Source organism: Myxocyprinus asiaticus, chromosome 16 (genome assembly GCF_019703515.2).
Source record: "Myxocyprinus asiaticus isolate MX2 ecotype Aquarium Trade chromosome 16, UBuf_Myxa_2, whole genome shotgun sequence".
Lineage (NCBI taxonomy): Eukaryota > Metazoa > Chordata > Actinopteri > Cypriniformes > Catostomidae > Myxocyprinus > Myxocyprinus asiaticus.
In genome coordinates, this window is record NC_059359.1 from 23,386,096 (window position 1) to 23,409,840 (window position 23,745).

Consider the following 23,745-nt stretch of genomic DNA (forward strand, 5'->3'; position numbering starts at 1 on the left):
TTATTTGGTCCAAGTCAATTTCAAAAACTTTTTTTTTTTTAATTACATTTTAGATTTATAATGAAATAAATTAATATGGTGGCACAATTATATTTTTGTCTACAAAACTAATTTCAAACATTTAAGCATACACCTTCAGATCAAAAGATTTTTAAGATCATGAGAACATTTTGGTCAAGTGTTTCAAAACTTTTGACCGATAGTGTATATACTTTTAAAAATTAATTTGTCACACCACAGGACCATTTAAAATGAATGATCAAACTTTTAATCAACTTTAATAAAGGCAAAAAATGCATTAAAAATTAAACATGCAACGAGCAGTTACATGACCCAAGATGTACACTTTCCCTTATGCATTTTAACCTAAACTCTTGATGTTGATTAAAAAATGGACGTTATGCATCAACTACCCACATAATAATTTGGGAAACATGCAGCGTGAGCACAGTCAGATGAACAAGTAAAAGTCTGTGCATGTAAAGCTCACCTTTTCGTCATCCTCCACCACTACTAAAGTCAGTCTGTTCTTCTTGAAGTCAAGACGGGTTATTTTAGGCCTGATTAAACACATTTACACACAGCATGAGGAGAAGGAATAACAGAAAACACAAGAGAAGAGTTATGACCCAGCCGCTGGTAACAACAACAGGGTGAGAATATGAATCTTACCAAAAGAAGAGACCAATTTTGCTGGATCCCTCAAACACAAGGATTCCAGTTGGTGTGAGCCCCAGGGCATATTCTCCTCCATCCCGTCCCTGCACAGAAACAGTATACAGCACTGCTAGAAAGATGTCACCCCACAGCTACAATATAAATACCTCATCTCACAGATATTTAAGAAGTTGCCACTGTTGAAGAGTAGTGCTTATATAAATATATCTTTTATTGCATATAATCAATATTGATTAATTTAGAAAACATTGTTTTAAGACAATGACAAATGTCGTATAGCAGTTATAACAAATACAATAATAAATGGATGGATGGTTGAATGGATGGATGAGCTGTAGTACTTAAACTTTATAAAGATGTAATAAAGCTATTATAATGTTATATTACTGCTATTTTGCAGGTATAATGCAGCTTTTATGTAGGTTTACTGCTAATATGGAGAGATGTAATTGAGTTATTATGGTGGTATATTATCTTTGTAAAGATATAATAGAGCTACTATTATTGGAGATTTTAATCTGCTTGTATGAAAGTATAACAGGGTAAAGATACCAAAGTATGACAATGTGCATACACTCTTAGCACACTGGAATCACTGAAATCCAAAAAAGCATTTAGAAATTAACAACACAGTACACTGGAGTCAAGAAGGGAGTTCTCACCTTCACAAAGTGCATGTCCACTCCATACATCTCCAGCCACTTACACTTATTCAGAAAATTCAATTCAGCTTGAGATGGACTCATTTCCCTGTAGAGAGATGTATTTGTGAACATTATAACTCATGATCTCATGAAGCAAAACAAACAACAAAATGAATTAAGACCCTTTCTAATCCACTACTCTATTCAAATCTTTGTCCAGTCTCCAGTCATTTCATGGCTATACTACAGAAACTCCCTCATTGCCAGACTGCCCGGATCTGCCATATGTCCCACAAAGTGTATGCAAAATGCTGCTGCTCGACTTGTTTTTAACCTCTGGAAATCCTCTCACATTTGACCTCTGCTAGGTGCTCAAATCTCCACACTGGCATTGATTCTATATTTAACCACCAAGAATCATTGTCACACAAGTCCAGACATTTTAGCTGATCATTTAACTCTAGTCCTCAGCTGTAGTGTAATAGTAATCCACTCTGACTGTGGAGTGATGCTGCAGTACGTGCTTATTCTGTGATTATTTCACTCATGTTCAAGTGTTTTGTAGTCAGAGAGAAAAGGATGCCAGTTTCATTCTTGTATATTTCTTGGGGAACTCCTATTTTGACACCGACACAAAAATCTAATTGTCTTGTAGTCTGAGCTATAAGCACTCCTGGAATGCCTATCATCCAATCAGATTTGAGGACAGGAACTAACTGTTGCATAATTGGTAGTAATTTATTGTCGATGTATTCCATTTTAAGATAATGTGATTGCGGTTACTTCTGAACTGTTGTTGCTTCTATGTCTCATGTCCAGATTCTGTGTAGGGTGTTTTGACTATTGCTTGCGATCCCTGACTACAACTTTTGATAGACCCCTATTCGGAAAGGTTTGATTTCTGTACATTTCACTTGATACGTTTAATACACAGTTCAGATCTGGTAATTTGGGAGTCATGCAACATTTGTTTTTATTTTATGTTGGCAATTTTCTCTTGTTATTTTATAGGGCAGGGAGTGAGGGAAGTGTATTTTGTTTACAGATCATTTTTATTATTTTGCTGTTTTGGCTGATCTGCTTTTCCTAAGGTAATGTGTGTCTGTAAATAATTTCAGTTTGTAAATAGTATATTGAGAATAAACTGTAAAAATAAAGAAAAAAGTGATTGCTATAAATTTCCTTTCATATGTTAAGACTGGACCTAGACCTGGTTGTAACAAAACAAAGCCTCAAAACACACCTCATCAAGATGCAAAAAATTTAGGTAATTTATAATAATAATTTTTTTTTTTTTTTTTATAATAATTATAATAATTAATTTATAATAATTTTTTTTTATAATTATAATTATCTTTATTTATCACACATTATACATTTGCACATATACAGTGAAATTCTTCTTTTTCACATATCCCAGCTAGGCTGGGGTCAGAGTGCAGGGTCAGCCATGATACGGCGCCCCTGGAGCAGATAGGGTCAAGGGCCTTGCTCAAGGGCCCAACAGTGGCATCTTGGCGGTGCTGGGGCTTGAACCCCCGACCTTCTGATCAGTAACCCAGAGCCTTAACCGCTGAGCTACCACTGCCCCTAATTATCATACTGACCTTAAATGAACTACTCATAAAATAAAATAAATAAAATCCTTAACCACTTCCACACAAATTTTAGAAATGCCCTGAACTTAATGTACTGAGTCGTCTTCAGGGATTGATGTGCAGCAACTAATCAAACACTTGTACAGTAGCATACTGAATTTGAGGATTGCTCTTAAAACGGGGTCAATTAATGCACGGTTGAAGATTGAATTAAGTAGCTTGTGTGGCTTTGAGTCTCTTTGAGTGAGTATGTAAACATTTCAGTGATTATCACTAGTAAATGAAGGTGTCCATATCTAAAAAATAGTGAATCTGAATGTGCAGAAGCTTCAAACCATTCTAAGGACTTAATTCTATTCACAAACACACTATTACACTATGCTTTAACCAGGCCTGTGACAAAGTGATAAACCTCTTTCATGTTGACAGTTTCTGCCTCAACCAGCCACGACTGGGAAACTACTTTTTTTTCCCAGTAACTTAGTTTCTATTTTTATTACATCTAGCCCTGCCCACAGTGAATGTCATTGGTTCAAAATCCTGCTCCACATAGCTGTATATTATACATAAAATACGTTTTGATTGGCTGTATTTTTGTCACACTGCATTGCATTTTTGCTTTCAGTGTTTCAACTTGCCATTGTGTTAGCTACCAAGCAGTACGTATAGTTGGATGGTGCTTACCGGCACTCAGCCCATTTGTGGTAGATATCTGCCTCCATGATCTCTGTCTGTTTGGGTGAAAAACGAAACTCTGATACCAACACAACAGAGTGTTCTAAAGGGTCACAATCCCCAAGTTCACCTAATAAAAAATAAATAAAAATAAAATAAAATAAAAAAGTACATTGTAAATGAAAGAGTTCTGCTGCAAATATGCAAATACATAAATTCAAAAATATTTATTTTTTTCACATAGAGACTAATACACAGAACTCACTCTGCAGGCAATATGCCCCGAGCTCCACAGACACATCATACGGACATTTTAACCTGCTCGGGGAAAAAACAGCTTGTAAATGTGTTTACAGCATATTAAAGCGACTTTTTAAGCACGTTCAAACAAGAGTTTTTAAATAATGGACAAAATCCACTTTCTTGAAATGTGAAATAATGAGACCCTGTGTTTGCGTAAGAGCGTGTGTGCCGCCTGTGTGGGAAAGTGTGTCGGAGCATATCTTTGCTCTTAAATTAGAAGCTGTGTGTTGGTTCTCATCGGAGTTTCTTTTATTAAAAAGGAGCAGAGCAGCACCCAGGAGACCAGACCCAGATTATACGCTCTGAAACAGAGGTTTTATCGGACCCCAGTAGAAAACTCTGCTTTACTGTGTTCGATTCATAGAGGGAGGGTCAGAGGTGTGACAGGATATGAAAGGCCCTCTCTTTGTCACTGCGAGTGTGTGTCTGTGTGTACACATGTTTGTGTGTATTTAACTGCGGGGTAAGTGTAATTTCTTACTTGCCAGACAGTATGTCTTGTCTAAGCTGCAGTACAAAGAGATACCTGCAAAAAGCATTTATAGTCACAAACGAGTCATATATATCACAGTTTAAACATATCAAATGTTAGTTCACCCAAAAATGAAAATTCTGTCTTATTATTTACTCACCCAACCTGTATGACTTTCTTCCGGTTTACACAAAATGGGACATTTTAAAGAATATACTTGTCATATCCTCTCGATCTGTTCCCACAAGATCCCCTTCCCCTGAGTACTAACCTCAACCTGGACTACACTTCCCAGAATCCCCCTCTTCCCGCCATTGACTCTCACACCTGATCTTCATTCACTAATCAACTCCCTGTGTTTATAAACTCTGCTCTCACCACACTTCTCTGCAAAGTCTTGCATTTCTGAGTGTTATCGTTATCTACTGCCTGCCTGTTATCGATTACTGCCTGTCCCTTGGATTATCCCTTTGTTTACTGTCTTTGTTTTGTTACTTTGCCTGGATTGCTTACCTGGTTTTGACCTCTGCCTGCTCTCTTGAGGTCATTCCACAGCATCTCTATTGGGTTAAGGTCTGGGCTCTGATTGGCCACTCCAAGAGGTGGATTTTCTTTTTTTTTTAAAAACCATTCTGTAGTGGATTTATTCGATGTTTAGGGTCACTGTCCTGCTGCATCACCCAACTTCTACTGAGCTTCAGCTGGCGCACAGCCACCCTGATATTATCCTTTAGGATATCTTTATAAACTTGGGAAATAATTTTTCCCCTCAATCATGGCAAGCGGTCCAGGCTCCGAAGCAGCAAAGCAGCCCCAAATCATGATGCTCCCTCCAGCGTACTTCAACATTGGGATGATGTTTTCATGTTGATATGCGGTGCCCTTTTTATGCTACATGTAGTGCTGCGTGTTCTTCCCAAACAATTCAACCTTAGTTTCATCAGTCTACAAAACGTTTTCCCAGTTGCGTTGTGGAGCATCAAGGTGGACTTTGGCAAACTTCAGGTGCGCAGCAATGTTTTTAATGGAAAGTAGCGGCTTCCTTCGTGGTGGACACCATGCCTGTTAATTGTTTTCCCTATAGTACACTCATGAACAGAGATGTTAACCAGTTCAAATGATTCCTTCAAGTCTTAGCTGTCACTCTAGGGTTCTTTTTTACCTCATTGAGCATTCTGTGGTGTGCCCTTTGAGTCATCTTTGCTGGATGGCCACTTCAAGGGAGAGTACCCACAGTACTAAATCATCTCCATTTATAGATAATTTGTCTAGCTAGTTAACTGTGGACAGATGAATATCTAAGCTCTTTGAGATAACTTTGTAACCCTTTCCAGCTTAATGCAAAGCAACAATGCTTGATCAAAGGTCTTCTGAGATCTCTTTTTTGCGAGGCATGGTCCACGTCAGCAGATGCTTCTTATGAATAGCAAACTCAAAATGTTTGAGTGCTTTTTAGAAGTCAAAGTAACTCTAACCCACACCTCCACTCTCGTTTCATTAACTGGATGACAAATTTGCCAACTCCTGACTCAAATTAGCTTATGTAGATGTCATTAGCCTAGGGGTTCATGTACTTTTTCCAAACTACACTGTGAATTTTGAGTGATGTATTCAATATGTACAAGACAATGCAATCATTTATTTGCTATTAGTTAAACCAAATTGTGTTTGTTCATTATTGTAACTTAGATGATGATCAAATCCGATTTTAAGACAGTTTCTCCTTTTCTCCTCAATGGAAGTTAGAAAGTCATACAGATTTAGAACAATATGAGGGTGAGTAAATTACGACAAGTTTCATTTTTGGGTGAATTATCCCTCAAAAAATACATTAAAAATAAATTATAATGCTTTACAAGATCTGAGAACATTAACTATGGCAAAGCATAAACATGATTTAAAAAGCTTCATAAGAAACCCACCCAGACAGTTTCACCTTTAGACAATCATGAAGTTTGTAATGATTGTTGGTTAGAAAAAGTAAAAAGCATATATATGACTGCAATCCTCCTTTACCTGGTGAATTCCTCATGGAGGTTATTGGGCTCTGATGAATAGAACTTAACCCTGAAAAACAATCTGTATGGAGGTCCATCTAGGACAGAGAGAAAGACACCCAATGTCAATGACTCTGTCAATGAATTAACAGTGAAATTTGTACATAAACTTTAAAGGAAAAAAGACAAGACAAGCATTATCCATGATAGCTATAGAAGACTGTTGTCATAGAGACAGGCATAAGTCAGCTAAAGATGATTCAAAGTGACTCAGTGGCTTTTAAAAGTGTTGTTAAGCATATACCGTTCTGAAGGGCACTACAGTAATTACACTAGAACACAGGAAAGACATCAGAAAGGTTGCATCACTAGCATCTTTATTAACAACACAAACTCATTTTGAACAACCCACTAGTTGCTTAGAACAGATGGCCAAAAATTATTTAAATTAGAGCTGAAATCATATTATATTTACACTTGAAACTACACTGAAATGAAGTGCTTTTTCACTGCAGTTAATTTTAGCTATATTTCCCACTTTCTCCTTGCACCAACTTTCTCTCTGATAAGCTGCTTGGGGTGTGTCTTTTACAACATACACCAGGATTGGCTCTAGTCACACCCATAGAGTATACACTCATATAAACTCATTGCAACAGAAGATTATGAGACCAAGGTCATCAGCTATCTGTGTCCAGCCAACTAAACAACTCCACAATACCTAATTGTATGTGTGCATGTACGTAACTCAGCTTGTCCCCAAAAGTGAGCTAAATCTGACAAAACCTCCTTTTGGGGCCATTCAGGGATGTCCTCAATTGGAAACTTGATTCACTAATAATAACACAAATACTTTCTGCATTTTTTTAATTCTAAAAATGCAAAAAAAATTATTTTAGAGATAGTCTATGTTTCTGAGGAAGTTCTTGCACATGTAGATGGATGCGTTCCATTCAGAAGTTATCATCTCTATTCATTAATCTCTTAGAAAATTTAACCATCCACTGTGAGAACTTTGGAGGGCTAAAAGGTTTGGGGCTCAAAAATAATGGTCATTCGGAACTCACAAGTAATTTTATTGGAAATTCTGTTTGAAGCAATCTTCAAAGTGCCCATAGGAGCGCAATTTATCCTGTTTAGACTGCAGAACATGTATTCACATTTTTAAAATGTTTTAATTGGACATTTATATCCATTTAAAGCTGCACATTACTGGCAAAATTTAAACTCGTTTTAAATCGCATCTGTTGTTTGACAAGCGAGCAGGCAGTACTTTGCCGCTTTTCGAACACATTTAAATGGAAGAGCGTTTACACTTCGAGCCCAATGTGTTCACATTCGAATTTGACCACCTCTGAATGTGGTTGAAGTGGATAACTCTCAAAAAGTTTTGTACCCCCTTTACTCCTGTCTTTAGCTTTGTCTCATATCAAACAAATCTTAATTAATTAAAGGTATCAACTGATCTACTGTAAGTAAAGTGTGTATGAGAGTACTGCATGTCTCATTACTACTCACGTCTAATCTGCTTCTTTATGGGCTTGGCTGCATCCAACCAGTGCTGAAATCATAAGGAAATATGAAATACAAAAGATCAGAACACAGCAAGGAAGGAGTGTGGGAGAAAGTGGGAGGAAAAGAAAGAGGGTGAGAGAGACAAAGAACAAGAAAGAAGGGAGGGAGAGTTATCTTATTAGTCTGAGTACTTAGGAAATGAAACTCCTGTTGTTCTGATTGATGTCAAGTAGCTGTTTCACACTGACAGTCTCCATTTCTCATTTCTGCTCTAAGAGCAGCAGCTTATAGAAAAACAGTTCACCATCGTGCACACGACACACACTCATTAAGTGCCACTCACCGCAACCTGCTCTGGGTCCATGAACTGCAGGCTGAAGTAATCAGCCTCCACCAGATCCAAATGATACATAATCTGATCAAACAGATCCTGTCCTTTGGAGTGTTTCTGAAATGCACACATTTAGATCACAGATTAATCACTAAGTGCAGAAAGCTTGAGGCTTCACACTGATCTTGTGACAGTTTAAGGGGACACCTGTGGAGCATGTCATCAGCAGGAAGTAGCTCCAGAAAGCCTGCAGGGCTCAATGGCCCTCATTAGACATAGCGCCATGCATGCAACATTTATTTCCATATGCACTCACCCTATTCTTGCCTTGCAAAAATTAGGAAGTCTAATTACAAGCCATTTGATGGTATGTACCAAGCCCAGAGCTCTTTGAAAAGCCAAAGAGAGACTGAAAACTTGTTTCTATTTTGAGTTGTCACATCTAAAGGAGAGGGACCTCCCAACCTCACACACATGGAAAAAAGTACATCAACTATTCTGGAGATAATCTCTTATTTGGTTTGGTCCGTTTGCTTTCAAGGCCAGCATCCACTCAGATCAAAAACTCTTGAATGAATGCAGGGTATTTTGAATTTAGTATTGATTTGTTCCGTTTCACGGTGCCTGATTGATTTCTACTGTTGGTTTGAGGATATTGTTTGGAAAAGGAAGGAGCACATGATCTGAATGGGTCATGGCAGTGGCAGGAGCACCCTGTTATGATGATTATAAGTATTCCCTGAGTGGAATTCAGCCAGTCAGAGTGCTGGGAATCCTGAATAAACATCTCTGCATGATAATAGAAATGTGTAAATTATGACACTGCTGAGAAACGTAACATTCTTTTGGACATCCTTAAGATACCAGACAAATCACTAATATAAAGAGTCACTAAATACAGGCCCTATAGGATTTGGACACTTGGATAAATGCATTTTCTCTGCATCACATAAAAAAAATATATCTAACCATGTGACATCTACAAATAAATTACGTTAGCCCTTTTCTCAAAACTAACTTCATTTGTCTTAACCATTTTTGCAATGACTTTTAACCAACTGTCCCCAAGGTCATTTTATTGGATGTATGAATTCCACACCTGTGTCCTACAGTTGAAGTCAGAAGTTTACATACACTTAGGTTGACGTCATTAAAACAAATTTTTTAACCACTCCATAGATTTAATATTAGCAAACTATAGTTTTGGCAATTCATTTAGGACATCTACTTTGTGCATGACACAAGTAATTTTTCCAACAATTGTTAACAGACATTTTTGTTTCACATTTAATTGACTAGATCACAATTCCGATGGGTCAGAAGTTTACATACACCAAGTTAACTGTGCCTTCAAGCAGCTTGGAAAATTCCAGAAAATTATGTCAAGCCTTTAGGTAATTAGCCAATTAGCTTCTGATAGGAGGTGTACTGAATTGGAGGTGTACCTGTGGATGTATTTTAAGGCCTACCTTCAAACTCAGTGACTCTTGGCTTGACATCATGGGAAAATCAAAATAAATCAGCCAAGACCTCTAGAAAAAAAATAAATAAATGTGTGGACCTCCAAAAGTCTGGTTCATACTTGGGAGCAATTTCCAAATTCCTGAAGGTAACATGTTCAACTGTACAAACAATAGTACGTAAGTATAAATGCCGCGGTACCACGCAGCCATCATACCACTTAAGGAGGAGACACATTCTGTCTCCTAGATATGAACATAGTTTGGTGCAAAAAGTGCAAATTAATCCCAGAACAACAGCAAAGGACCTTGTGAAGATGCTGGAGGAAAAAGGTATACAAGTATCTATATCCACAGTAAAACAAGTCCTATATCAACATAACCTGAAAGGCTGCTCAGTAAGGAAGAAGCCACTGCTCCAAAACCGCCATAAAAAAGCCAGATTACAGTTTGCAAGTGCACATGGGTACAAAGATCTTACTTTTTGGAGAAATGTCCTCTGGTCTGATGAAACAAAAATTGAACTGTTTGGCCATAATGACCATCATTATGTTTGGAGGATAAAGGGTGAGGCTTGCAAGTCGAAGACCACCATCCCAACCGTGAAGCATGGGGGTGGCAGCATCATGTTGTGGGGGTACTTTGCTGCAGGAGGGACTGATGCACTTCACAAAATAGATGGCATCATGAGGAAGGAAAATTATGTGGATATATTGAAGCAACATCTCAAGACATCAGCCAGGAAGTTAAAGCTCAGTCGCAAATGGGTCTTCCAAATGGACAATGACCCCAAGCATACCTCCAAAGTTGTGGCAAAATGACTTAAAGACAACAAAGTCAAGGTACTGGAGTGGCCATCACAAAGCTCTGACCTTTAATTTGATAGAAAATTTGTGGGCAGGACTGAAAAGCATGTGCGAGCAAGAAGGCCTACAAACCTGACTTAGCTACACCAGTTCTGTCTGGAGGAATGGGCCAAAATTCCAGTAACTTATTGTGAGAAGCTTGTGAAAGGCTACCCAAAACGTTTAATGCACCCAGATTAAACAATTTAAAGGCAAGGCTTCCAAATACTAACAAAGTGTATGTAAACTTCTGACCCACTGGGAATGTGATGAAAGAAATAAAATCTGAAATAAATCACTCTCTCTACCATTATTCTGACATTTCACATTATTCAAATAAAGTAGTGATCCTAACTGACCTAAGACAGGGAATGTTTTCTACGATTAAATGTCAGGAATTGTGAAAAACTGAGTTTAAACGTATTTGGCTATGGTGTATGTAAACTTCTGACTTCAACTTAGCTAAGGATGTGCGGAATGACTAATTTCACTGACGTTTAAACAAAGATTTTGAAGTCGACTGGTCTAAAAAGAAGCCAATCTTCAGAAAACAGTATTAAAAAAAAAAGTGTTTATGCGACCCATTTAAAATACTTAATCTATTCCAAATCAGATGCTAAATTCCACTGAAAAGGGGAATTTATCTGTGACGTGCTTGCCTTGCATTATGATCATTGTACATTAAATATAGAACATGACAGGGGGCCTGGGTTGCTCAGCGAGTATTGACGCCGACTACCACCCCTGGAGTCGCGAGTTCGAATCCAGGGTGTGCTGAGTGATTCCAGCCAGGTCTCCCAAGCAACCAAATTGGCCCAGTTGCTAGGGTGAGTAGAGCCACATGGGGTAACCTCCTCATGGTCACGATTAGTGGTTCTCGCTCTCAATGGGGCGCGTGGTAAGTTGTGCGTGGATCACGGAGAATAACATGTGCCTCCACATGCTGGGAATCTCCGCGGTGTCATGCACAGTGAGCTATGTGATAAGATGCGTGGATTGACTATCTCTGAAGCGGAAGCAACTGAGACTTGTCCTCCACCACCCGGATTGAGGTTAGTTACCGCGCCACCACGAGGACCTAGTAAGTAGTGGGAATTGGGCATGCCAAATTGGGGAGAAAAGGGAATAAAAAAAAAACAAAAAATATATATATATATATAGAACATGACACGAATTCACTGAATCAAAGTTAGCGAATATTTAACAGGCATATTTATTGAAAACAAGTGAGTGAATAGTGCAGGACCAACAGAGCAACCCAGCCTGTTCTATATGGAATTTACCACGTAAAATTTACTTAACATTAAAACAATCAGGACATTGTTGAAAATAATTAACAGGTAGGCCAAGCCAAATCTACAAGAGAAAAATATGCGCTGAAACGTTGCGCGTATTTCACGACGTGCAGTCGTACATTAGCCATTGATCTAATATGACAGCTGTTCGGTAAAAGATGTTAACCAATAACAATGTAAAAAAAAGAAAAGAAAAAAGTAGCCATAGGATAGAAAAAATAGGCCTGTGATGTAGCCTACAATAAAACTAATGTATTCTAAACATGACGTGCACACAGAATAAAAGATAGTTTAACCCATTAAGCAGTCGGCACCTCGTTGAAAACAGACTTTCTTAATCAACAGATTAAAACAACAAAAGGCATAACTAACCTAAAACTGTCATTTTCTTGGCTACTTACTCAAAAGCATAAATTTTTTGATAAGCAAAATTAACACATCAACATGGTCACTTGAGGCGGCTATCCTGCACTTGAAAAAGCCTGCACAGCGGGAAATTAACATACAAGCACGCAGAGATGTAAAGAAGACTCAAATATAAAAACATCCATAGGGACTTTCAAACATTTGGAAATCCAGTTCCCGCACCACCACCAAAGTGATTTCATAACTACTTTGCTGAGTTTGCTTGTCTAGTGAGGACATTTTCCTGCGCATTGCCGTGAGTAAGAGAGGGAAGAAGCACACACAGCCTGAGGTGAAATGAAACTTTGTATCTGCTCCAGATATCCTCTTTTTTAAAGGTGCAGTATATAAGATTCAGAAACCCTTATTATTAATGACACCTGTGGCCGTTAAATGAACTGCAGCCAGCTACCTGTTGCTCGTGCACACATTCCATAGGGACGCGAGTGAACGTCGACCAAAACAATGGCGGAGCATACAAAGAGGCTGAACGTGATTCACCGACATCATGCTGACAGATGAGGTAGCATAATTAAAATTACACAGTTATGATTGTTTTACTAAAAACTTTGAGACTAAACTAAAACTATTTATCAGCTAACATAGCATACTGAAACACACATCCAGCTACATACTACCGAACTGTACCAGACAGTTTACTGTTGCACTGCAGTTATGTTGCACTATTGTATGTCATATGTTGTACTACGAATTAGAAACCAGCGTATTTGCTTACATTTATCTTGTATACCTGACTTTTACTATAAAGAGAAGATCATTGAAATGATTTGAATGTTACAAAGTAAGGTAGCTTGCAATTCTTCAGCGTTAGCAGGCAAGATAAAGTTAGCTAAAATTACACAGATCAATCCTTATGGCACTATATTTCACATGCTTTGCCGTTAAGTAAGCTTACCTGTCCAATAAGAAGAATGCCAATTCAGCATCGTTTTGATCCGCAAAACCGAACGAAGGTCCCTCCAGGAATCAAATGCCCTGCCGATGTTCACTCTAGTTTTCGCTCGACCACGAACACGTTTCCGCTTAGCCAGATGGGATTCAGTAGATACATTTTTTATTTTTTTTGGCTTACTCTGAGTTTATGTAGGAGTCGGTGTTGTGCTGGGAGCCGGACGTTAGCTGGATTCCATCTCTAAGATAATATTACCTAGTTTTGCAGTTTGTTGTCGCTGTTGAATAGCGGAAGCACTGAGGCAAGGCTCTCAGGAGCACGCATAAACGTCACATCCTTTGGATTTTCCCGGCAAAAGCGACCCGCTCCCTTTGCATGAAAATCAGTCAACAGGCTTTAATAGGCAACCTAGGAAGTCCGGGAAGGGCTCATTTTTTTAAGCTGCGTTACAAGCCGTTCACACATGGGCAAAAAAAGGTGAATATTACATGAAAATTGTTACATATTGCACCTTTAAATAATATTTGTATTATTAATTCTATTTAAAATATGTAACCTTAATATGATAGTAATTTAAGCGCAGCCTCTGTAAAAATATGAAGCCAAACGTAAATGTGTAAAAATGTTGATCAGTTTAATGGTGGGAAATATCAACCGACTAGTAATTCCAGTGTCGACTAGCAGCATCAGAACCGTTTAATCGACTAGTCTCGCACAACCATAGTCCTAGCAGAGTAACCACATGTGTAGTTCATCTCATTAACTGTGGACATGTTCCACTAAGACAATAAGAAAGTGTCCAAATACTTTGCATCTTTATGCATTGTAAAAATCTATTAACCAACTTTTTGTGAAATGTTTCCTTTCAAATAAATGCCACTTGGTTTGGTATTTTGTTGTGTAATGCAATGACATTCATACACCGTGTGAAACTTCTGCAAAAGAAAGAAAAACTAAGTCCATCTGCCTTGACTGAATTTACTGATTACCATGATACAACGACCCAAATGACTGAAAACACTGACTGACATACTCATTGTCTATCAGCTGAAAATAATGGGCTTTTGTGTTAGCAATAATTCTCAATAAAGTCTTAACACCTTGACATGTATAGGAACTGCACAAAGCACACATACTAAACCATAAGACAGATGAAAATACACACATAAGGTGCACATACAAACCAAAGAAGGAGTAAAAATAGCTGAAGTAACAGAGCACAGTGGCTGGAATTGGGACACACCCTTTTGGGAGGGGGGGGGTACTATTTTTTTAGTTGCTGTTCAAACTGACCTACACAACCCTTAACATACATAAGTCACACATTTTAGAGTTCTCCTCCATCAGCATACATCATGCAACACTTAACTATACGTACTCCAACTGAAACAAATGTTGCTACTTTGAAACTTAACATTTTAATAGGTTGGATGTTTGGAATTCAGATGAGAAAGAACGGAGAGTGTTAAAACGAGCGATGAAGCAAATTATGTATTGTTGCGTTAAGCATTAACATACTAAAGGTCCTATATGAATCCTTTTACATGTTCAGACTTGTATAGCACCAACATTGCCTGACTATGACGTGCGTGTTTATAAAGCAGTGATCAGCAAAACTGTCTTTCTATGAAATACAAAACAATAACATGATGTTTCCATGACCTTCAGGTGATCAACAGGCCTATTCAGAGAAGGAAATGTTTACTGTTAAATCAAATTAAAACACAAACTATTTTATTCCATACTCAAAATTACACTGAAAGTCAAGGAGTTAGTGTAAAATGATCAAAAGTTTTAAAAGCGAACTGAGTGTACACATAGTTCTTTTTTTTCCTCGGATCTTTTAAGTAATTTCAAATCGAATTCACACAAAACAATTACTTGAATACATCTCTACTGATGAACAAGTTTTCAATTTCTGAGTTGAAAGTAATTTTGATATTTTTTCTGGGGCTTAAAATGTCTAAGTGGTGTAACCGTTCAGAGACAGTTCAAAAAAATAAAATAAATGCTCATTAAAAGCTGTAAAAAAAATAAATAATATTAATAATAAAAACAAAATTAATAAGTTGGCATAAGTAGTAATTAAGCAGTGAAACTTTTTTGTAAAATAAATATTATTAGCCTTAGATGCGGTCACACATACCTTTGCACAGCTAAATATCCTCGGGCGAAATACAGTCATCTCAATGGGAATCCGCACAATCATCAATTTTGCGCAATGGACTTCCAGTGATAAAGAATTTCCCGGTCATGTCTAGAAGGGTGAGAAACAGATCAATATTTAAGTCCTTTTTTACCAAAATAAAAGAATGTGAAAGTGAAACTGGAGATTTATAGTAAAAAAAGGACTTAAATATTGATCTGCTTCTTATCCACACCTTTAATATCACTTCTGAAGATATGGATTTAGCCACTGGAGTCTTATGGATTACTTTTATGCTGTCTGTATGTGCTTTTGGGAGTTTCAAAGGTCTGGTCACCATTCACTTGCATTGTATGGACCAGCTGTGATAATTTTTGATTCATTTGTGTTCAGCAGAAAAAAAATCATACAAATCTGTGAACTATCACTTTAAGTTGTGTACAGGCACGATTATTGAAGGTGCAAGGAAAGTATTTGTATGCCTTTCACTTGATGGTTACACCACTTGACATGTTTAAAGCCATTTTGTGTTGAAACTGCAATCTTACATTTCTACGAACTTGACCCATGTGTTTTAAAATAGCTTTTAAATGGTTTCACATTTTTATCACCTCGGACAACCTTACTTGTCAATGACCCATAAATAGTTGAACTGTCAAAACGTGATTGACACATTTCAGGTCCAAGGGATCAAAGATGAAGCGCCTAACTAGTTCATCGACCTCAGTGAATAAACATTTTGAAAATCATTTCTGGAAAACACTTTTCCCGCGAGAGAACATCACCTGGGGAACTCCGTGTTTTTCCCATCATAATTGTTTCATTTTCTGTGAGAGCTCCCAGTCCAGGTGATCGGCTTAAGTGTGACAGGTTGAGTGCTCGCTTTAGGTGGGAAGTAAACAGTAGGACGAGAGCCCGAGCACCATCTGTCTGCCTCTTAACTACCGGGACAAGACCCAGCACCGGGGAAATCCACCCGGCCACACAGATCCAACTGATAGGATATCGAAAGTGAACTTTGCAGATGACATTCAAAATATAAGAATATTCCAGATGAACAGTTTCCCCTGATGACTTGACTCTCTGTCTAACAATTGAACTCCTCTGAACACAAAAGCACTCACCGGTAATTCCACACTGACATCTGATCCGTCCAGCAGCAGGACTCTGCATGTGATGGCGTCTTTGCTGTTGCCCGCAGCGGGAATGTGCACTACGGCTCCCCCGGTCACTACAGTCGGCGCGTGAATCACCTGCTGCTGGTGCGCCTGAAGAATTGTGTTTCCGCCTCTGCCGGTCCCGTCCAGCTCGTCTGACGTCCGAAAACGTCTCTTTGACCGACGGCTAAACGTCCTGCGGAGAAACCCCATCATTTTCCCCCACGGGGTCGCGAGACAACGCTTTAATCGACCAGGGAAAACGGCACCGATACCGGACTGCTAACAGCGACACTCAGGAGGAAGGCATCCAGCTGTTTCCCAGGCTTTCCGCGACGGCGGCGTCTACCGGAATGAGACGTGCAATGCAGTGTGGACAAGTAGGGATACACCAACCTGTCACGATCTCCGTTTCCTATCTCGGAGGACTCGTGGCGTACGGGCGAGAAAACACGAGCACACCTGCGGTGCCAAAAGCCACTTCCGTCCTTTCACTTGTTCAATCTGTATTTTAATAAACAGTCCTCGCGCTTTAATTGAACTTCTCGCGCTTACCGGAGTCCGGGTTCGGATGAAAGACGGCGCGTCACCCCTTCGCTGGTTCTTCGTTTCTGATATCGACCGAAACTGATGTACTTCTCAGGTAAGTCAGCCAGAGGAACTGGCCAGGCAACCTGTTCTGCGCAAGCGTTAAATCTCAGAGCAACACTCAAACTTTTTTTCTCTTTTCGGGTCAGCGTGCGCAAGGCAGCGCTACCTGCTGGCAAGCTAAACACTGATCTATGTGAGCGAGGTTACCCACGAACACTGAATTCCCCAGCAACGACTACAAAATCAAGGCAGCCTTCATGCTGTGCAGTGAAATTGCGTCAACTCTTACTACCATTAAGACACAATATGCGCCAATCGTCAGCATTTCATGCACGCACGTTTCCAAGTCAAACATTCCCCAAGCCATCATGAATAAGAGAAGAAGAGGCACAACATGATAAGAATTACAAATTTTTTTATTAGCAGAGATGAATTGAATTATTCTAGTAGTAGTGGCTTTGGTTTATGTATAGTGTACTGTGTGTGTTTTGTGGACAGACTTAGAAAGTGTGTGTGTGTGTGCACTGCAGAATTCTATCAGCTTTAAGTGCCAAAGTGCTTCATGTTCCTCCTTGATCCGCACAGCTATCAGGAGAGCCGCAATAAGAGAAGAGAATGTCTTTATCCAGTCACGCCCCATACTCCATGCCCCTTTTTCCTATTTTCATCAATCTTTATCGACAGTCTGATCACAGTAGCAGAGCTTCGGGCTTCTTGTCTGTTTTTTCAAACACTCCTGTCCTGTCTCTCTCTTCTCATCAACTCTTAGGTGTTGGGCTTTGTTTAAATCTCTCTCTATACACCCTCAGAATGGCCTCGCACACAAAGGTGAACTGGCACTGAAAAACAAAGAAGCATACACAAATAAGTAACAATGGCATATCCAATATATATATATATATATATATATATATATATATATATATATATATATATATATATATATATATATCAACCAAAGATTTAAAGGGATAGTTCACCCAAAAATGAAAATGTTTTCATCATTTACTCACCCTCATCCCAGATGTGTATTACTTTCTTTTTTTAAGCAGAACAGAAACAAAGATTTTTAGAAGAATATCTCAGCTCTGTTGGTCCACACAAAGCAAGTGAATGGTGGCCAGAACTTTGAAGGTCTAAAAAGCATATAAAGGCAGCAAAAAAGTAATCTATAAGACTCCAGTGGTTACATCAATATATTCAGAATGAATATGACAGGTGTGGGTGAGAACCAGACCAATATTTAAGTCTTTTTACTTTTTACTATAAATTCTCCTCCCAGCCCTGTAGGCGGCAATGCAAATCGCCAAAAACAAAAGAAGAATGTGAAAGTGAAATTTGTTTCTCACCCACACTTATCATATAGCTTCTGAAAATATGTATTTAACCACTGGAGTCTTATGAATTACTTTTATGCTGCCTTTATATGCTTTTTGGACCTTTAAAGTTTTGGTCACCATTCACTTGCATTGTATGGACCAACAGAGCTGAAATATTCTTCTAAAAAAAAAATCGTTTGTGTACATCTGGGATGGCATGAGAGTGAGTAAATGATGAGAGAATTTTCATTTTTGGGTGAACTGTTCCTTTAATGAGAGTGAATCCTTTGAGTTCATTAGTTATTGCATTTGATTTGAAGGTATGTTCCCACTGAATACGTATGTAAGAAAAATTGTTTGTACATGTCTGTGTGTGTGTGTGTTGTACCGATGTTTGAACCAGCATGGCCCTCTGTTCTCTCAGCATGGTAATGATCTCTAGGGGATACACTGGCTTTTCCTTCTCCATCAGTGTCATGGCCATCTCCATGGTGATCAGCACACCTGTCCTCCCAATCCCAGCACTGCAGAAAAACATCCTCTTATAGTGAGATGAGTGTCTGATAACATTTGTGTTTGCGCTTTTAAATTCGCTCACCTGCAGTGGACCATTAGAGGCACAGACTCCCCCCTCATACTTCTCATTGACTGGACAAAATCCAGGAAGTCTGAGGAATCTTCTGGTACCCCATGATCTGGCCAGGCAACATATTGCAAATGAGTGATCGAGCGCTGCTGTCCCAACTGTCAAATAGGGGGGTGGGGGTAACCGAGGGAGAGAAATAGGGTGAGACCGAGTGAGACAAAATGCTTGAATGAGTTTGCATAAAAGCATAGACAAGTCTAAGCATGCCTGTGTTTTGCCTTATACAAAAGCATATTTATATGAGATGTTCCAAGAATGAAAGCACTTTTATTTTCATTTTCAGGTGTAATGCTATTACTGCATACAAATCGCAGTTTTAAAAAAACACCTCAAATGATGTTTCTATAAGATCCAGTTTACTGTCATCCTTTAAGGCTGATGTGTAATTTTTTTTATGTTAAAAATTACTTTCCCAGTCATAGATTGATTTCACTTAAGTGTAAACATGCTTTCAAACATTGTTCTGTTTGTTTGAGCATCCCGACCAGTCGACCTTTTCCAGACTTTTTGTGTTTGATCAATGTTGGCGTAGGGTGTATTCGGGAAATCTGTTTGAAAACAATGTTTATCTTTGCAATTCCATTTGGTAATACTAGTGGCACAGAAATTATACATTTTTAGCTTTAAAAAGAACACAAAAAAGGAAAATTCTGTAATAATTTACCTTGCCTCATGTCATATCAAACCCATATGACTTTTTGTTTTATGTGAAATGCAAAAACAGAATTCTTAATGAATATCACCATCTGTCTTTTCAGTACAATGGCAATTTATAGTGACTCGCTTTAAAGCCTAAGATAAGATCAGATCCAAAAATATCATTAAAGTATTCCATGCGACTTGGGCATCATAGTCCAAAGCCCCAATCACGCATGCAGCGACTTCTAGTGACAAAGCAACATGATCTTGATGAGCTGGCGACTTGATGTGGGCGTGTCCAGCAACTTCAGAAAGTTGAGAAAAGTTTAACTGTATGCAAATGAGTAGCATCTTTCGGCACCGACAACCATAAGGAGTGAAGACTGTGTCAGTGGAGCTCACATCTTCCGTCTCCTGTGAGATAATGGAATTGAGTGCAGACAAGATGGAAAAATTATAGTTTCTGTGGTCTGTGACCACAGTACATGTATATAATAAAAATGTATGCATGGAAAAGAAATTGTAGGCAGTATGAGTGAGTTTGATTTGTATATTGATAGACTGTTCATCATGCAAATGATTTGATGCAATAAGCATGGCTGCAGTTCATATAAAAACACTCTCCCCTGCAGAATGTTAATTTTTACTGAACTGATTTCCTTTCAAATTAGAATGACGTTCTAAAAATAGTTTGCAGAGTGAATTTGATTCATACATTGATTTTGTGCGTTCATCTTGTTATTGCATTGGGCACTGCTGCAGTTTAGTTAAAAGATTTTCTCCTGTAGTGTCATTTTTTTTAGAGACAAGTAAACTGATTCCTTGTCAAATTAGAACGATATCTTAGTTTTAACGGCAATACGTCTCATCTGTGAACAGATTTTCTGAAGATATGGCCAGACCAGTGGGCCAGATAAGCAGTCCACCAATAACATTAGAGCAACAGCAGTAGCAACGCCCAAAAGCGACTTCACAGCGCCGAGACTAGAGACTTAAAGTGATAAAGTCACTGCATGTGTTAACAGGGCTCAAGTCTTATGAAGGCATTTGATTCAAATTTGCACGTTTTCACGTCAGAACTTGCGTTTTTATTTTTCCTACTGAAACAAGAAGTGGGGGGGCGGGACATGTCAAATGACTCATCATTTTTTAAATTAACCAAGAGGCTTTAGTTTACAGCCACACACACATACCCCTTTCCACCGTGATCTCAATACCGGCCAGCTTTTCCAAAGACATGAGAACCGAACGATGATCGAACCGACAACATTAATCCATAAACAGCCCACAAACACACACAGCACATCACAGTCTTTGCTTACGACGAGGCTGGAGCCGTTGAGCAAGTCCAATGCAGATGAATGAGAAACAAGTGAGTAAAAGATAATATATCCATGTTTTGAAACACAATACACTAAACAAAGAACACTTACTCGAGCTGTACATCCAAAGAAACCTCCGGCTGCACAAAAAATGTAAATAAACTCCAGCAACTTTCCTTGCGTCTAGCTCCCGTATTGATGCATCCCATTTAAAAGTGATCATCACTATGACCTATTCCCTTCGAAGACAATTACCCTCCACTGTGAGAGCTTCAGATAGCTGGAAGGTGATAACGGTCAGACAGAACTCACTTTTTAAGTGATTTTTATTTGGAAGGACCCTACAGCATAGATTAAGCTCCCTTTGAAGTGCCCTGCGGAGGTATGATCAGCATCAGTTAGAACACAGCCAGACGCACTGAAGAGTTGTAGGGGGAGAATGCGTTCTCGTTTTAGAAATCATTTGATTAGACAATGTTTCTCAATCTCTATGTGACGTCATGGATGTTCCTGAGTCTTTATGGCCAGAATAGAGAGACTGTAGATTTTAAATGCTTATATCTTGTGAAAATGAATTGTCAACATTTAGAAGTACACTAGCATATAAATGACCATAAAGCTAATAAATATGGACTAAAAGCAGCAAACAATATGAGAGTAAATCATACATTTTTGGATGAACAATTCCTTTAAAACAGTATTTCACCTCCGAAATGACTAAATACACTGCCATTTTTGTTACATTCCCCTCAGTTTTGTCATGATTTTATAAGTGGAGGCAAAAAGAACAAGTGATCTTTACGTTCTTCATCTTGAATAAATGAGTCACAGTCTGAGGGCTGAAGTGGGAAAAAAAAATGCACTTATTGTGACAAATTGGGTTTTCACAAGCAGTTGGTTCAAACACTCACACACTGCCATTTTTCCTGTACCCCCAATCAGGGCCAGTATTCACAAAGATTTTTATATTACCACTAGTAGTTATCCAAAGAGTTCTTAGCTAATAGTTTCTGCTTAAAACCTATTCACAAAACTGCTAAAAGCAAGTTTTACTAAGGAAACCTTAAGGTAAGAAGGCATCCAATGATCTTAAATCGCCCAAAGTGATTGGTAGACAAGGAACCGCTATTTGTCGGCAAATTCATTATAGACAGACAGTGGTAAGTGTACATTATCACATTTATTTATTTATAACCCGGCTTTTAAAAAGACTACAAGCTAAAAAATAGCTATGGATAATACAGAACCCACACCAAAGAAAAGATAAAGAAAGGTTGTTGCGTCTTGCTCCACTAGGAAACACAATTAAAAGGAACATTTGGAAGTGGCATCACCATTAAAGTGAAAAAGGAAGCATGGGAACAAATATTTTACCAATTAAGATAATGCTTATTCAAAATAACCACTTCAGAAAAGGGTTAACCATTTCCTATCACAAAACATCTCAAGTATTTTATAAACAAATTAATCTCCATTGTGATTAGATCAGTCACTGTGAGCCCATTTTGAACATTTTTAATAACAAAGCCATGCATCGGATGTTTTGTGGTTTACACTTAAGGAGTCCTCAGGACGACTTCTAAGTTGTTATAGGTTAAGGATTTACTTCTAGTGTTAAAATGCTCCATGAATACTCTTAGATTAAACATGTACAAGTTTCAAGAGTTGCTCCTAAATTTCCGAGTTAGGAGTAACTTTTAGCCTTAGGAGTTTTTGTGAATACAAGCCCCAGGTCTTTCCTCTCAACTCTTTTCTTTCCACTTCTTTATTTCTCGATTTGAGACACACACACACACACACCCTATATGGACGATGAATGTGTGATGTAACCTCCGTCTGCTGTCCGTGCTGAGATTAACTCCCACCAACAGAGACAACAGATGGGTTTCCATTCTCCAGCAATGATAGTTTTTGTGTGTCAGTGAGTGAGGGTGTGAGCATGTATGTGCATATACATTTGTGTATATGGTTCCATGCTCATGGCCACAGCAGTATGTGACCTATTTGCCATGTTCACCACACAAATGCCACATGTTTACACTCTCTAACACAAATGGCTTTTCCATAAAAAATGCCTAAAGCCACAATACTCAGTTTTATACATAACGTTAAACTCCAGTGTAATGAGACTGACAGAAGCATGAGTTATGGCAAACATTTGCATAGAGAACACAAAATCTGCCAAGAATAAGACTAGGCTAAAAATCGAGGGAACAATATATGTTAATGAAATGGTTCTAGAGCATCCGTACCAAAGATACGGCTGTTGATCATTTGATAAAAATGTGTGAGGTTTTAATAGTGGATATTCAGTGAGGGAGGTACTATATGACTGATTGTGTTGGCTATTATTTGTTTTAATAATTTTTTCTCATTGTTTTCTACAGGGGTGCTGTCTGTTACACTTTTTACTGAATAAAGTTACCTGAGTATTTGAGAGTGTAAGTTCTCTGGTAACGTATGCCAGGTTACACTCTTCTGAGTGACAGCACACCTGAAGATACCCATAATCCTTCTCTTCAGGAGGGTGCGGCCAGTATTGGTGGCACTTAGTCTGTGGAAATGGAAAAGAGATTACTGAGCACAGCAAAAAACAATTGCACTCCTTCTCTCCCTCCCTCACACACACAGTTTATTAAATCATCCCTTTGGAAAAGAATGCAGAGCGCTTGGTTACCAAGCAACAGTCAAGCCGAGCCGAAGAACACGATAGTCACAATAAGCCATCCTTGGGGAGCTGGAGGTGTGTGATGGGTGTTTAATGGGTTTCGTCTGATTAGGTAGTGTGTGTGTG

At 38.5% G+C, this 23,745-nt stretch overlaps 2 protein-coding genes across 5 annotated transcripts in view; both read right to left on the reverse strand.

Annotated features, from left to right (window-relative positions):
* LOC127453717 (band 4.1-like protein 4B) overlaps window positions 1-17,235 on the reverse strand; it is a 44,109-nt gene extending 26,874 nt beyond the window's left edge. For 2 of the 4 annotated variants that reach the window (XR_007899449.1, XM_051720339.1), the window contains exons 1-10: window positions 16,402-17,235; window positions 8,226-8,330; window positions 7,886-7,928; window positions 6,387-6,465; window positions 4,380-4,424; window positions 3,861-3,913; window positions 3,605-3,725; window positions 1,341-1,428; window positions 673-761; window positions 491-560 (exon numbers count right to left, since the gene is read on the reverse strand). Coding sequence is in view for 3 of the 4 variants with exons in the window: in XM_051720339.1 (XP_051576299.1) it covers window positions 491-560; window positions 673-761; window positions 1,341-1,428; window positions 3,605-3,725; window positions 3,861-3,913; window positions 4,380-4,424; window positions 6,387-6,465; window positions 7,886-7,928; window positions 8,226-8,330; window positions 16,402-16,650 (942 nt within the window). In the remaining variant the exon portion in view is untranslated. The remainder of the gene's footprint in view (window positions 1-490; window positions 561-672; window positions 762-1,340; window positions 1,429-3,604; window positions 3,726-3,860; window positions 3,914-4,379; window positions 4,425-6,386; window positions 6,466-7,885; window positions 7,929-8,225; window positions 8,331-16,401) is intronic. The other 2 variants (XM_051720336.1, XM_051720338.1) reach the window with 2 other exon arrangements.
* Window positions 17,236-17,423: 188 nt separating this feature from the next.
* LOC127453720 (tyrosine-protein phosphatase non-receptor type 3-like) overlaps window positions 17,424-23,745 on the reverse strand; it is a 33,679-nt gene continuing 27,357 nt past the window's right edge. Inside the window, exons 23-26 of the mRNA XM_051720344.1 lie at window positions 23,377-23,505; window positions 18,943-19,088; window positions 18,733-18,868; window positions 17,424-17,864 (exon numbers count right to left, since the gene is read on the reverse strand). Coding sequence (XP_051576304.1) covers window positions 17,784-17,864; window positions 18,733-18,868; window positions 18,943-19,088; window positions 23,377-23,505 — 492 coding nt within the window. The 3' untranslated portion in view covers window positions 17,424-17,783. The remainder of the gene's footprint in view (window positions 17,865-18,732; window positions 18,869-18,942; window positions 19,089-23,376; window positions 23,506-23,745) is intronic.